The sequence below is a fragment of the Armigeres subalbatus genome, chromosome 1 (genome assembly GCF_024139115.2).
Source record: "Armigeres subalbatus isolate Guangzhou_Male chromosome 1, GZ_Asu_2, whole genome shotgun sequence".
Lineage (NCBI taxonomy): Eukaryota > Metazoa > Arthropoda > Insecta > Diptera > Culicidae > Armigeres > Armigeres subalbatus.
In genome coordinates, this window is record NC_085139.1 from 111840159 (window position 1) to 111856151 (window position 15993).

Sequence of the window (15993 nt, forward strand, 5' to 3'; positions counted from 1 at the left end):
TCAGGGTTCGAGTCCATCTTCTTCTCAATGGTTTGAAGCCGGCGCAGAGCTAGAGGTTTACTATCCGGGAAGACGAAATTGTTGTATCTGTAAATCTGCCCTACCTCGAAGCGTTCCCCTCGGCGTGTGATTGTGCGATTCATGATATCTAGTGCACGTTGATCTTCATCAGCCATTACCGTCGACTGACCAGAGATACCAAAGTCTTCTACCTTATATATCTGCTTCACCAGGTCTGTAAGCTCGATGTTATCGTTATCGGTACACAGCAACGCATGTTGACCGCCCGATTAGAATTTCCATTTCCCGGCCATTTCCGTTGACCCGGGATTCGGGATGAACTTGTTCGTATATCCCGGGAAATCCCGGGATCCCGGGATTTTTCGATGTTTCCTTAGAAAACTTATTTTTTTATTTAAGGACGATTTTATTTAATGTTCAGGAGTAAAGTTCATATTTTAGAAAGCTCTAAAACAATATTTGATGCAGCGACCTGCATTACTGGCATCTAGCATACTGGCACCGAGTAAAAATATTCTCAATAAATTGGAGAACTAACCTCATCCCGTATTCAGTATGATTCGGTTAGGCTGAGGAATTTTGTCCTCACTGTTGGTCATACAATAATCGTTTAACTGGGTATTTTGCATCTTCAAAATAGAAGTTTTGTTAATAATACTAAACTAAACAGTTAAGACATTAAAAATATTCTCTGATTATTTACTATGGAAAACTAAGACTGTAAGAAGTTTAAAGATTGGTAAATTCGGTGACCTTCTCGAATTCCAATTAAATCCATGATTTAAACGCGATTTTGAATATTTGAAGGCGATCCAATGCTTGAAATAGGTTTTGCAAAACCAACTTGAGAATATTTGTACCTACTTTTAACTGTAGTATGCGTTACAGTCTGTTACAGTTAACTTGATAATTATCGATAAATCAACATCAATCAAACATCATCGTACCGTTATCGTTATCGAAGTTGGCGTTAAATTAACGACGATAAATATTTTTTTGATTATCGACCCTGGAACAGATTATGGTCCTGGAAGATTTCGGTACTTAGGCGGCGGACAACTGTCATTTTTGTTGATTCGGCTTTGCTGCGTCGCAGCATGCGTGAAAACATAAAAATGACAGTTGTGTGTTGCTTCCGTATCGAGTGGTGTGCCCCCAAAAACTGCTCGCGTTTTCGGGGGCACACCACTCGATACGGAAGCAACGCACAACTGTCATTTTTATTTTTTCACGCATGCTGCGACGCAACTTGGATTCTGTCAGGAGTGACCTTAAACATAGTGTCGATGGATTATCCACAGAAACGTAATCGCAGTCCGTGATCCATGGATCGGGCGCATAAGTCTCTTGGCATCGTGGGATAATGCATTGGCTGCGAAAGTCATGGGTAGCGCCGTACAGAATTTAGTGGGAGGTTTGAGCTTTCGGTAGCATGCTAGTTGGTCAGTAGGAGTCCAAGCGAAGCTTTGGTCAGGAGCTGCCCAGTAGCAAAAAAAATAGGCAGAGCATCGGGGTCTGTTCGAGCCGTCCCTGCTGAATAAGATGATACAGCGTATCGCTCAACCGCAGCCTGCGATACATTCCACAACCACACGCAGCTGCACGAAGGAAGCAGAATTTGACGCAGCCACAACGCAACAGCGCGAAATGAGCGCGCAAGGAGCGCGCCAAAAGGGAATGGAAAAAAGGATGTTTTTCCAGCCGAGAAGGAAGACACCATCATTGTACGCCGTGCTTCCCACTCGTTGAGACGTGTTGCAAATTTAAGAAGTGAAGTTGAATATCACGAAGTAATGTAAATTAGTTGTAAATAAATTATCGTTGAAGTTAAATTAAGAAAAGGACTTCTTTATCCGGTATCCGATTTCCGTGGTTTGGTTTTTCTCGGAGAGTTCCGTCGGTCCGCCTATGTTGAGGTTTCCCATACAGTCCACTCACGAACATAAATTTGGTCCAGTCGATCCGGATCGAGTATAGTGTAGTGTCTCTCCGACTGTTCCGGAACCGGATGAAGAACCGTAAAGTGCAAAACTGAAAGTGGATTCCGAAAAAGTCGGAAAATTCAAACAGTGATGGTGTGAGCAAAATGGCCGCCATCGAAGAAGTACAGTGATTGTGCGACGCCGCCATTTTGTGAAGAAAAACTGGTGTGCGGTCGCCATTTTGAAAGTGCTGATGGATCTTATCCATCGAAAAAACTAATTAAGCGAGTAATTAAGTGCTCAACACGTGGGGTAGGGTACCCCGAAGTAAGTGAAGATAGTTGCTTTGAAGCTAGTGTTCTGGTTTGGCCACTTGGATTCCCAAGTGACCGGTTGCGTGAGCATAGACTTGGCTGTGTTCCCAACCAACGTCGAGCATAAGGCTTGGCTGGATGTAGTGTCTACAGTGGCATGCCGGAAGAAAGTGTTTCGAAGCAGCAAAAACCGGAGACTCTGGAGCTAGTTCTGCACTTGGGCAGTCTACTCTAGATTCCTCCACTCCGTTAAGCAAGAAGCAGAAGAGAAAACTGAAGTTGACGGAAAAGTTAACAGTCATGGAGAACATCCAACGACTCGTCCGCCGTCGTGGCGCAGCAAAAGGTAAGGTGTCTCGCATCCTCAATACTATCCGCCCAGATGGGGATGAAGTGGTTCAGCTGACGGAAGCTGAGGTAAAGGTCTATATGACGAAGTTGGAAGCAGCCTATAAGGAGTACAACGTTGCTCACGACCAAATCATGGATGTAGTTTTGACTGATGACTGCGAACAGCATGAGCAACAGTATGAGGAGTTTGACATCATTCACGATACTGTTTCCATTTTGTTGGAGGAACAGCTCACTAAGCTCGATGCTAACAAGATGGCCGCAAACGTCGTCGCAAGGATAGGTAACCAGAACCAACAAGCACCGGTTGTTATCCATCAACCGCTTCGCATGCCGGTGCCCACATTCGATGGCCGGTATGAAAGTTGGCCGAAGTTCAAGGCCATGTTCAAGGATCTCGTGGATAAGGGTCCAGATCCGCCAGCAGTGAAGCTATACCATCTGGATAAATCCTTGGTCGGAAGTGCAGCTGGTCTGATTGATGCCAAGACCATTAACGAGGGCAACTACGCCCACGCGTGGCAAATCTTGGAAGAGAGGTTCGAGAATAAGCGCCATGCCATCGACTCTCATGTGAACGGTCTGCTGAATCTGAAGCGTATGGTGAAGAAGAGCCATTTTGAGTTACGGGCTCTAGTGGATGAGTGCAGCAAACATGTTGAAGGTCTTAAGTTCCTGGAGCGAGAGTTCGAAGGAGTAGGAGAGGATTTCGTCATCCATCTACTGGCAGCTGCATTGCACAACGATGTGCGTCATCTTTGGGAGTCAACCGTTAAGCATGGAGAGCTGCCCGACTACGAAGACATGCTGGTGTTCCTGAAGGAACAGACCTTCATCCTGGAAAGAGTCGAGGCTAGCAGTCAGAAGTCATATTCGGCTTCAGTTAGGGCTGTTTCTGTAACGAACAAGTCGTCGGTGCAGAAATCTCATGCAGTTGTGTCTTCGAGCGAGACAGAAACGAAATGTGAATTTTGCGGAAAATCACATGCTAATCATAGCTGCGCCGACTTTAAATCCCTCACTGTCCCGCAAAGATTGGTCAAGGTTCGAGAACGAAATGTTTGTTTCAATTGTCTACGCAGAGGTCATCGGAGTGTCGATTGTTCGTCGGAAAAATCGTGCCAAAGATGCAAACGTCGGCACCATACTCTCCTTCATGCTGAGGAAAAACCCAAGCAAGTTTTGGAATCATCAATTAAGCCGACTCCGAAGCTAGCAACAGATCAAGAGGGCCCGTCAACATCAGCAACACCGACGACTGCATTGTGTTCCAGTTTGGCATCTCGTACGCAGCAAGTGTTGCTGCTTACAGCGGTAGTGGACATCTTGGATAGAAACTACCACCCCCACCCATGCAGAATTTTACTGGATAGTGGTTCCCAAGTTAATTTGATATCTCGAGCAGCAGTAAATTTGTTGGGTTTGAAGCTGGGTTCGTCGAACATCACGGTCTTGGGGGTGAATAACACGAAGACTCATTCATCCAACTGTGGTGTGGTCAATCTGTCGTCGAGGTACAATGATTTCCATGCAAACGTTAAGTGTCTGGTAACTGACAAGGTGACATCGGATTTGCCAACATCGGTCATCAATGTCAGCGCGTTGGAGCTTCCCGTTAATGTTCAGCTAGCTGATCCGACATTTTCCAACTCAAGTAAGGTAGATATGCTACTGGGCAACGAATGGTTCCTTAAGTTGTTGTTGCCTGGTGAAATAGCAATGGGTGACAGTCTGCCAATTTTGCGTGAGACCCAATTTGGCTGGGTCGTGGGTGGTGTGTTCGATGACGGTGCGTTTCCAGATGAAGCGGTTCACACGCACACAGTCACCATGGATGAATTAAGCCATTCCATTCAACGGTTTTGGGAAGTCGAAGACGTTGCAGATACAGAAGAATGTGGTAGTGAAGAAGCAGAATGTGAAGAACATTTCCGAGAGACTCATCGAAGAGATGCATCTGGGCGATACATCGTGGAGCTGCCGCTTAAGGAATCCGTCAGCGAATTGGCTGATTCTAGGTCGTTGGCGCTGAAGAGATTTTATGCACTTGAACGAAGACTTTCGTTGCATCCAGACTTGAAACAGCAGTATCAGGATTTTATGGCTGAGTACGAGAGTCTTGACCACTGCAAGGAGGTTGATGTACGCAAGGATTCGCATGATATCCTCAAGTGGTACTTACCACATCATGCTGTTTTGCGGCCTTCAAATACAACCACTAAGTGTCGTGTTGTGTTTGATGCGTCTGCCAAGGTAGCTGGTCGGTCACTCAATGACGTAATGAAAATTGGTGCCATAATCCAAAGTGATTTGCAATCCATTGCTCTTCGGTTTCGTTTCCCGTTATTCGTGCTGGCTACTGATGTGGCCAAAATGTACCGACAAGTTCTCGTGGATCAGCGACATACACCGCTTACTCGTGTGTTCTGGAGAAATAGTTCCACCGATCCACTCCGTGTCCTTGAGCTGACAACCGTAACTTATGGTACGGCGTCTGCCCCATTCTTGGCGACACGGGCACTACTGCAACTGGCCATCGACGAAGGCGCAAAGTATCCTCTGGCTGCTGACATCGTTAAGAATAGTTTTTACGTGGACAACGCTTTGTTCGGTTTCGATGATTTGGGTGAAGCAAGCAAAGCCCAGACGCAGTTAATTGATATGCTTGGAACTGGTGGATTTCCTCTGCATAAGTGGGCTTCCAATAATCCTACGCTGTTGGAGCGGATTCCTGAGAATGAGCGGGACGAATTGGTCAGCATCGACGAAGGTGGTAGTGCAGTGATTAAAACGTTGGGCCTTATGTGGAACCCAGATTTGGACGCTCTGCAGTTTGTGTCTCTCTCAACAGTAAGTAAAAGTAATACAACGAAGCGACAAGTGCTGTCGCTCGTGTCCAGAATGTTTGACCCTTTGGGTCTGGTGGCGCCGGTTATTCTAATTGGCAAACTTCTAATGAAGAATATCTGGAAGGAAGAGCTAGAGTGGGATGACGAGCTCACAGGTGAACTGAAGAAACATTATGATAATTTCCTGAATGCGTTAAGTGGTGTTACGAATCTGCGAATTTCTCGTCACGTGGTGGTCACTGGGGCCATTGCTTTTGAGCTGCATAGGTTTGGTGACGCAACATTGGAAGCATACGGCGCCTGTGTGTACATAAGATCAATTCTACCTGGACAACCTGCGGTGATGAAGTTGTTGTGTGCAAAGTCCAAAATCGTCCCTAAGACTGTGCTGACGATTCCAAGAAAGGAACTTTTAGCAGCGCTTTTGCTGAACCGTTTGGTGAAAAAGGTGTTGGCAGCATTAGCGCTGCCCTTCCGGGATGTTACTATGTGGTCAGACAATCAAGTGGTGCTAGCTTGGCTAGCGAAAAACCCGGAACGCTTGGAAGTGTTTGTGAGAAACCGGGTAAGTGAAATTACCGCTACTGGACATAAGTGGAGATATGTGAATACGCTGGATAATCCAGCCGATATAGTGTCGCGTGGCCAATCTGCTAGTAGTCTTGAGAAGAATGATCTTTGGTGGAATGGTCCTTTGTTCCTGCGCAGTGAAGAATATCAGGTGGTGGTACCAGGTCCACTTTCCGATGAAGAGGTTCCAGAGTTACGGCGTGCCACTATTTCTTCTGCGGTGGTATTGTTGGAGAAGTTGCCTGTATTTTCTAAGTTCGAGTCCTTCAGGAAGATGCAGCGAGTTTTGGCATATGTTTTGCGTTTCTGCCAGAACGCGAAACAAAAGGTTAAGCAGCAGAGAATCACACAGCGGTTTCCAACAGTGATAGAGATGCGTACCGCCTTGAAACTCATCGTCAGGGTGGTTCAGTTGCAGCATTTTGGTAAGGAAGTTGGCATCATCGAGTCTGGTGAGTACTGCAAAAGATTCTCTACATTGAACCCCTTTCTTGACGATGGAATGATTCGTGTTGGTGGCCGACTGCGAAATTCGAGTTTGCCCTATGGCGTTAAACACCAGTGGATCTTGCCTAATCAAGATAAAATGGTCCAGCGTCTGATTGAAGCCATTCATCGTGAGAATTTGCATATTGGACCTTCGGCTTTGCTGGCTCAATTACGTCGCCAATTTTGGATTGTGGGAGCTCGTTCTGCTGTGCGCAAGGTAACCCGAAATTGCGTGCGATGTTTCAAGTTAAATCCTCCGTGTGCCACTCAATTCATGGGGGATCTTCCGGTTGCAAGGTGTGATAAAGCTCCCGCTTTCGTGAAGGTTGGCGTTGATTTTGCGGGCCCCATCCTTATTAAGCAGACTGGAAGAAAAGCAGCACCTGTAAAGGGATACATTAGTGTCTTTGTTTGTATGGTAACGAAGGGCATTCACCTGGAATTAGTGGAAGACCTGTCAGCCGATGCCTTCGTTGCTGCCTTGCTGCGGTTCGTCTCTCGACGTGGTGTCCCTGAACAGATTTTCTCCGACAATGGGACAAATTTCGTCGGGGCTCGCAACGAGCTTAACGTGCTATATAAGCTTTTTAAGGAGCAAGCAACAACTCTCAAGATTTTTGAGTTCTGTCAGCCTCGGCAGATTGAATGGAAGATGATTCCACCAAATGCGCCGCACATGGGTGGTATCTGGGAAGCAGGAGTCAAGAGCACTAAGACTATCTTGAAGAAGAAATGTCAATCGAGTCTTTTAAACACGTCGGAGTTTTCAACCTTGCTTTGCCAAATCGAAGCTCAGCTAAACTCGCGGCCTTTGTATGCTCCTTCCGAGGATCCATCGGAGCTTGAGCCGTTGACGCCAGGTCACTTCATGATCGATCGACCTTTGACGGCTATTCCGGAGCCAAGCTGCGAGGGTATTCCAGTCAATCGTCTGTCTCGTTGGCAGTATGTCCAGCGTCTGCGAGAAGATTTCTGGAAGCGATGGTCACAAGAGTACCTATTGGAGCTTCAAAAACGGAATAAGTGGAATAAGAGGCAAGGAAACATTAAACCAGGAATGGTTGTCCTGATCAAGGATGACAACTTACCACCACAATATTGGAAAATGGGCAAGGTGGAAAACTCGTATTTGGGATCAGATGGATTCGTCCGGGTTGTGGATATTCGAACCAAAGGTGGTTTATTAAAGCGTCCAATCCACAAACTGGCCCCTTTGCCTATACTGGACAATGAGTGCAAGGAATCCGCGGGGGAGGATGTTCGAGCCGTCCCTGCTGAATAAGATGATACAGCGTATCGCTCAACCGCAGCCTGCGATACATTCCACAACCACACGCAGCTGCACGAAGGAAGCAGAATTTGACGCAGCCACAACGCAACAGCGCGAAATGAGCGCGCAAGGAGCGCGCCAAAAGGGAATGGAAAAAAGGACCCGAGAAGAGAGACACCATCATTGTACGCCGTGCTTCCCACTCGTTGAGACGTGTTGCAAATTTAAGAAGTGAAGTTGAATATCACGAAGTAATGTAAATTAGTTGTAAATAAATTATCGTTGAAGTTAAATTAAGAAAAGGACTTCTTTATCCGGTATCCGATTTCCGTGGTTTGGTTTTTCTCGGAGAGTTCCGTCGGTCCGCCTATGTTGAGGTTTCCCATACAGTCCACTCACGAACAGGGTCGGACCACTTATACTTGCGCATGTGCTGGAAAGTTTGTTGTACGAACGTCGATTGGAAGGACATGAATTGGATCAAGAATTGTTTTGTAGGCATGAAGCTCAGAAAGACTGACTCAATTTTGGGCGGCGCGCGGAGATTAGCAAGACGAATATCAGCTAGTGTGCACAACCTCGTTGTAGACAGGAGATGGGTAGATGTAGCTGATCTTGTACTGTAGATACTTGTCGTTTAATTAATAGAAGGCTAGTAGCTGCTGGAAAAAGTATCAGTCAGTAGCCCTCCATTGAGTGGTATAGACGAATCTAATATTTTTTGTGAAGGTGTTCTATTAACTATCTCCGATATTTTCATGTCTGTTCCTCTCTCACTAATTTAATAATAAGATGATATCGATTGTGCATCACACATTGAACACAAAGAACACAAAGAACATTGGCTCCGTATACATGCCTGAGCCTACCAAATAAATGAACTTGGAAAAAAATCATGTCTGATGGGAGGTATAAAAATATGATATGAGTTTATCACCTTAGTTGGGTTTCGCTTTCAAAACAAATAACTTTTGTAAGAAGAAAAATTACACTGTTTGAAATGAAACACCACCTTTTGTCCCGGGTATCCCGGGATTTTCGGGATTTCAAAAATAATATCCCGGGAATCGGGAAATCCCGAAATTTCCTACATCCCGGGATTTTTTGTCCCGGGATGGAAACTCTACGCCCGATCCAGCAACGGCAGAGTCAATTACTCCATGTACAGTCCATCCCAGGTGGCATCGTGTCAACTGTAAACCGTTGAGCAAGTATTGCACAGTCTTCAGAGGTACGATCAGACCCGCGTTGTTCGACCCAATCAGCATACAGGGACGATCACCTTGAATTGCAGCTAATTTGTCCTCATCCAGCATTGGATACATTCGTTTTACTTTTGCCATGTCGAATTTCAGCGGAGGTAAAGCTATATTGTTAACAGTTTGAATATTCTTCACTTCGTACCACTTCGCTTGTTCCGATGGTCCAGATATACGGAATGAAAGCAGCATCGATTGCTCCTCCTTGTGCAATATTCCGTTCGTCCATCTGTACGTTACGGGTGCAATCGGTCCTCGTAGTCCGATAGTCTCAGCAACAGCAGCATCCATCATTGATAGCGAAGAGCCTTCATCGAAAAGCGCGAACACTTCCTCTACACCTTTTGGTCCTCGAATTTTTACCTTGCCGACGCGGAGCAGTGTGTTCATATTCTTCCCATTCACGTTACATACGTTCTCTTGATGTTCGGTGCGATGGTACCTCGGACTTCTTGTGGATTCGTCGGAATGTACTAGCTCGTGATGATTCTTCTTACAGATCGAACACTTCTTATCGGACTTGCAGTTCCGTCTGGCATGGTCCGACTTCAGACATATATAGCAAACCTTGCTGGAATTTGCAGTCGATCGACGCTGAGCAACCGACAGTTTACGAAACTGTTCACACTTCTCCAGACCACAGTGAGAACTTGCTGAGCACAAGGGACATTTTATGGTTTCTTCGCTGTTGCGATTGGTAATGTTTAGTACCATCGGTTTTTGCTTCGGTTGGTAGCTGGACTTTTTGGCGTTGAACACAGGGTTGAGACTTGCAAGTTGGTTGTCCATCTCATCCTCCAACCAACGAGAGAAAGTTTTGAACTCGATGACTTCGCCTTCTTTCATCAAAGCGGCCTTGTGTCGAACCCACATCTGTTTGCTGAAAGCAGGCAGTTTATCAGCCAGGTGACAGATGAGCTCGGGATTCATCAAATAGTTATCCGCCTTCGCGTTTGCCATCGCAATCTTGGTACCGATTACCGCGTTGTAAAAGGTACGAAAGGATTCTTTGCTTCCCTCTTTAACGTTCTTCAGATTTCTCAACGCTTCCAGTCTATTCGCAACTACCCATTCGGTGCGACCGAAATTGGACTTCAGCATTCTCAAGATTTGATTCACATTGTCGGGAGACGAGAGCAGGGCTTCTACGGTCTTACGTGCTTTTCCCTGCAACGCTTTATTCAATCGTCTCAGATTGTAACGATCAGTAAGCTGGAACTCCTCGGTAGACGTTTTAAATTCATTCTCAAATACCGTCCACTCCATAACATCGCCTGTAAAGAATGGCAAATCTTTCATATTTCTGCTTTGTAGTGCTTTGAAAGCTTGGGACAAAACGCCATTCACGTCAGGTATGGCGACTTGTGCTTGATTAGCGCCGACTACTGATACGTTCCTCGCTCCAGGTGGCGCACCAGATGCACCACGTGTTCCATGAAACGGTGGATCCATTCGATAGGGTGACTCATCAACGTCCAATGGTTTGTCCCTCTTTGTATCAGCAAGCCAATCCACAATACGTCGCGATGCATTGCTATACATACTCGTTCCGTAAGTGGTGTTCGATCGATGACTGGAGGTCGACTGCAGCTCAATCTTTCTTATATCACGTTCCATCTTCCGCTTTTGGAATTCAGCCTTCCGTTGTTCCGTCTTCAATGCCAGATCATGTTGAATCTGCAGCTCCGCTAGTCGTTTTTCTGCTTCGATTCTGTCTCGTTCGATAGAAGCTCGCAGCTCAGCCACCTCATTTTGCTCTTCCAACTCCAAGATCTTGATTTGACTGTCAGTTTGCTGCTTCGCGAGGTTCCGGATCGGTTTGATATTAACCCAGTTTTAGCATCATCTTTGCGGCATCGGATACGACCGATTTGTTCTCCGGCACATCGACCTGATCTCCTGTAATGGTCGTGGTGGCAGCGACGTCCATGTTCCGGTGGGTATTCAGATTCTGCTGGTTTGGTGGAGTACGAAGCATCTCACCGAGTTTCGGTATCTCGACGACGTAATTGTCTAACCGTTTGGGTGCAATACCACGATTCTTACGACTAGAGCAACGTACCTGTTTTTCCATATAAGCCGGTCGGTGGCTTTCGAAGGACCAATGTAAATTACGCGTTCAGTGAGCTAACGGGCACAGCAGAAGCACCGTCACACCAACTCACCTGTCGGGGGAGAAGGACCAATGTAAATTACGCGTTCAGTGAGCTAACGGGCACAGCAGAAGCACCGTCACACCAACTCACCTGTCTGTGGGGGAAGACTGTACGATTTCAGGATGTTGCGCGTCGGAGGGTGGAGCCTCAGGTTTGGCCATTTTCAGGATCCCGCCAACGACACCGGACACTCACAAACCTCAAAGTACAATACCACAAAGCTAACAGACAGGCACTTTACTATTGGCAATTTCTCACCTTTTCGCTAATAATTACTAACTTATAAGTTTTACTATACTATTTTATTTTAGAATAAGTTAGATTAAGTACATTTAATTTGCATCTGGATGGCTTGAAGTTCTTGATAAAAGTGTAGATTTTTCTAGATTTTCATGCATGGCATACTTCGATGGTTGTTGATTTGATTACCATGACGACACGTGGATGCGGCAGACGTCGACGCCGTGGCAACTTTTATCTCGGACGCCTATGACGTCACAGATGTTCTCGCTGCTGCAGTGTTGGAAACAGTCAGTAACTCGAAGGAAGTTTTGTGGCAGCTCGGAGAGGCGAATAGTATGGTGAAGTCGCTAGAAGTGGACAAGAGTTGTCAAGCGGAGAGAATCCTCGGAGTGCTCTGGGATCCTGAAGAAGATGCTTTCGATTTTTCTACCGAGATTCGAGAAGATCTGCAGCCGTATATTCACCTTCTCGCCTGGCCAACGAAGATGATTGCATTGAGATGTATAGCTAGCATGTTTCTCGCTCCATTGTTGATTCACGGGAGAATCATAGGCGTAGCGAAATCGGCTGGGATGAAAGGCTGAAAGAAGAACACTACAAGCGGTGGCAGCAGTGGACAAAGTTGTTCTATCTTATCGACGAAATACGAGTTCCTCGATGTTATCTCGGAGGATTGGATTCGAAGGCATACAAAGGGGTGCAACTTCACGTTTTCACAGATGCTGGAGATGTAGCGTATGAGTGCGTCGCCTACTTTAGGTTCGACTACGGCGAAGTCATTCACTGCACATTCGTCGAAGCGAAGGCGAAGGTGGTACCGTTGCAGTACTTGTCCACTCCGAGGAAGGAGTTGGAAGCTGCGGTCCTGGGTGCACAATTGGTCAATTCGATTTGCGAAAACCATTTTTTTCCGGTGAAGAGAAGATTCCTGTGGTGTGACTCCGATACGGTGGTTTCCTGGATAAAGTCCGACCAACAAAGGTACAAACCCTTTGTCGCTCACTGGTCAGTCAGCATCACAAATCCAGAAGAGTGGTATTGGGTGGGAACGAAGTGTAATCCTGCCGTCGACTTGATGAAGTGGGGGAACGGAACGGAGATCAAATCGGAGAGCCGATGGTACCGTGGACCTGATTTCCTATACCGAGGAGCAGAAGAGTGGCCGAAGCAGGATCGTCTACGAATAGAAGTAGCCAAAGAGCTCCGAGCGAGCCTGCTACTACACCATATTGTGTTGCCCGATAGTCTGATCGAGAGGATGTGCCATATATCGCGTTGGCCAGTGGTGGTACGAACGATTGCTACGGTATTCCGTTTCGTGGTGAACTGCCGTCGCCGTGTACAGAAAAAGCTGATTGAAGCTTTATGGAGGAGTAGCAAGCGATCCGGAGTACGAGGGTTCCCGAGTGTTGAAGTGCCGTTACAACAGAAACAATATCTGGCGGCGGAGAATCTTTTGGGGAAAGCTGTGCAAGCGGACCAGTTCGCCGATGAAGTGAAGACCTTGTGGAGGAATAAGGAGCTGTCGACCTCGCAAGCAATTCCGCTTGAAAGATCGAGTGCGTTATATTGTCTGGCACCATTCCTGGATGAAGATGGAGTTATTCGCATGGAAGGTAGGACCGAAGCGGCGGAATATGCATCGTTCGACGTCAGGTTCCCGATCGTTCTACCTAAGGACCATGTAGTGACGACGAGCTTGCTGGAGCACTACCATCGAGAATATGGCCACAGCAGCAGGGAGAGTGTTGTGAACGAAGTTCGCAGTAGTTCTACATAACCAGGCTACGGGTACAAATCGACAAGTTATGCAAGCATGTACTTGGTGCAGTATTCGGAAGTCGAAGCCATCTGTGCCGCGAATGGTACCCCTGCCGAGGCAGCGCTTAACAAGAGGGTCGATCCGTTTGCCTACGTAGGTATCGACTACTTCAGGCCGCTGGAAGTGTCCATTGGACGAAGGAAGGAGACAAGCTGGGTAGCACTTTTCACATGTATTACAACGCGTGCGGTACATCTGGAGGTGGCGTACAGCTTTACGACGGAGTCGTGTAAATAGCGATGAGGAGGTTTGTGGAGCAACGCGGCAGTCCGTCCGAAATCTTCTCCGACAACGGCACGAATTTCGTGGGAGCCAATCGAGACCTGATAAGAGAGCTGAATGCGGGATGTGCAGACACATTTACCAGTGCGAAGACCAGGAGGACGTTCAATCCACACATGGCCGGAGCTTGGGAGACAATGGTATGCTTGGTGAAGGAGGCAATGAAGGCGTTCATCGATAGCAGAAAGTTGACGGACGAAATATTACACACCGTGCTGATGGAAGCGTAGAATCTGGTGAACTCTCGTCCCCTCACATACGTGTTAACGAACGTGAAAGAGGACCAAGAAGCTTTGACGTCAAATCACTTCTGACGCGGGCGTCCGGTTTCTGAGGAACTCGGTGGAGTTAGCTGATACGCTGCGGAGCAGCTATAAATGAGCGCAGTTTTTGGCGAATAGTTTTTGGGACCGTTGGAGTATCTGCCTACCTTGACTTGAACAGAAGGTCGAAATGGATGGTCGATCAACGTCCATCGTAATTTGTTCGTGATCGAAAGTTGAATATTATTTCCAGTTTGCCGTTAGTCGCCCGTCTCCCGCACAGTACGTGTGTTTGTTCACTGTTGTTGCTAACTGTGAGTTTAAGTTTAAATCGTAAATGAACGTTTGTGATAATTTGTTCAATTTAATTAGCTAATTAGGTCGCCGCGAGCCCGGAGATAGATGGTTGTCTGTTTGTAGCCGGAAAGAAAAATAGATTGTAAGCTCGTTTGTCTGTAGTTTGTAATGTAACGTAATGTTAATTGTAATACTGTACATATATTTTTCGTTGAGTATCGTTTGGAACAACATACTGGGAAATTGTTTTTCATTTACTCCCGGAGGGCCTGAACAGCTATCGAGGAAGATGCGCTTGCGGCCTGTGATTGACGATTGGCAGCTCAAGAACGAACGACCTGGAATATTAGCCAATTTTAGCCAGGCCACCACCACATGCCACAAAAAAAATCCGTTTTTATTGTTATTATAGTGATTTGTTCATTTATTTATTTATTTATTTAAGGCCTACATCAACAGACTACTTATGTCCTAATGATGGTAATAAAAAAAAGATATGAGATATAAGTATACATATCGTCAAAAACTTTTAAAAAAATGGACACAAACACTAAAACAGCTATCTATTGCGAAGTGAAAAATTCTTTGAATCTTCGACGCAGCGTCTGACGAGGCAGGTTGAAGTCGAATATTGTAGAAACCCTGTTGAATATACGCTGTAATCCTTCAATACTACCGTTCATACTGTAGTTAGTCCGACGAAATGGCATTCTTAACATAGCGTTATTGCGAAGTGTTCTCGGCTGTACGTTAATATTAATCTGTTCCAAAATGTCACTACAATCTATTCGGGCTTGCAAAACGTCTGCAACAAGTACAGCTCGAGCGGTGTTACGGCGTTCTCTTAGCGGCTCCAGATCGATAAGCCGACAGCGGCTTTCATAACTTGGCAGGCGTAATGGATCTCTCCACGGTAGTCTACGCAGAGCAAATCGTAGGAAGCGTCGTTGCACGTTCGGCACCGTTCGGCACAATTCGTTCGGCACCGTTCGTATAATTGGGATTCCAAACGGCGGAGCAATACTCCAGTATCGACCGCACCAGTGAGCAATACAAAGACTTTAGACAGTAAATGTCAGAAAATTCTTTACCCATCCGAAAGATGAAGCCCAGGGTTTTGGAAGCCTTACCTACAACGTATGAGATATGCATTTTGTACGTCAGCTGGGAATCCAAAATTACGCCCAAGTCTTTGACATGACTCAGACGTTCTATGCTGGTATTCAAAAGCGTGTAGTCGAATCTAACGGGATTTTTAATCCGAGAAAAGGTGATCATCGAGCATTTTGCCGGATTGACTATCATACGGTTGACGTTACACCAATTGGCAAAGGATTCTAACTGACGTTGAAGGAAATAGCAATCTTCGATGGATTGGATTTGCAAGAACATTTTCAGGTCATCAGCATACGATAGGCGGGGAACTTCGAGTACAAAATTCACGTCATTGAAATATAGTAGGAAGACTAACGGACCCAAATGACTTCCTTGGGGTATTCCCGATGTAGCCACGAAGGAATCAGACCTGCAGTCGCCGATAGCAACCGTTAGTTGGCGGCCGGATAGACATGATCGGAACCATTCCAATAGAGTGCCATTTACTCCTAACTTGTCTAATTTGGCGATAGCGATGCAGTGGTTTAACTTATCAAAAGCAGCTGACAGATCTGTGTAGATGACATCTGTTTGAGCTCTTTTCGTCATGCTGTTCGTGATGAAAGATGTAAGGCACAATAAATTAGTACTAGTGGAGCGACCGGCTATGAATCCATGCTGAGTTTCAGACAGATACTGCTTGCTGTGGGAAAGCAGAGGATCCATCACAACGAGTTCGAACAGTTTTGATATTGCACTCAGCGAAGTTATTCCTCGATAATTGTCCACG

At 46.2% G+C, this 15993-nt stretch overlaps 2 protein-coding genes across 2 annotated transcripts; both read left to right on the forward strand.

The window, feature by feature from the left end:
• Positions 1 to 2557: 2557 nt before the first annotated feature.
• LOC134206429 (uncharacterized) lies at positions 2558 to 7798 on the forward strand. The gene has a single exon (XM_062682145.1). The coding sequence runs from the start codon at positions 2558 to 2560 to the stop codon at positions 7796 to 7798; it is 5241 nt and encodes a 1746-aa protein (XP_062538129.1).
• Positions 7799 to 11779: 3981 nt separating this feature from the next.
• Positions 11780 to 13224, forward strand: LOC134206430 (uncharacterized). Its single transcript, XM_062682146.1, has 2 exons — positions 11780 to 11945; positions 12164 to 13224. Exons 1-2 carry the CDS (start codon positions 11780 to 11782, stop codon positions 13222 to 13224), a joined length of 1227 nt encoding a protein of 408 aa, XP_062538130.1.
• Positions 13225 to 15993: the final 2769 nt, after the last annotated feature.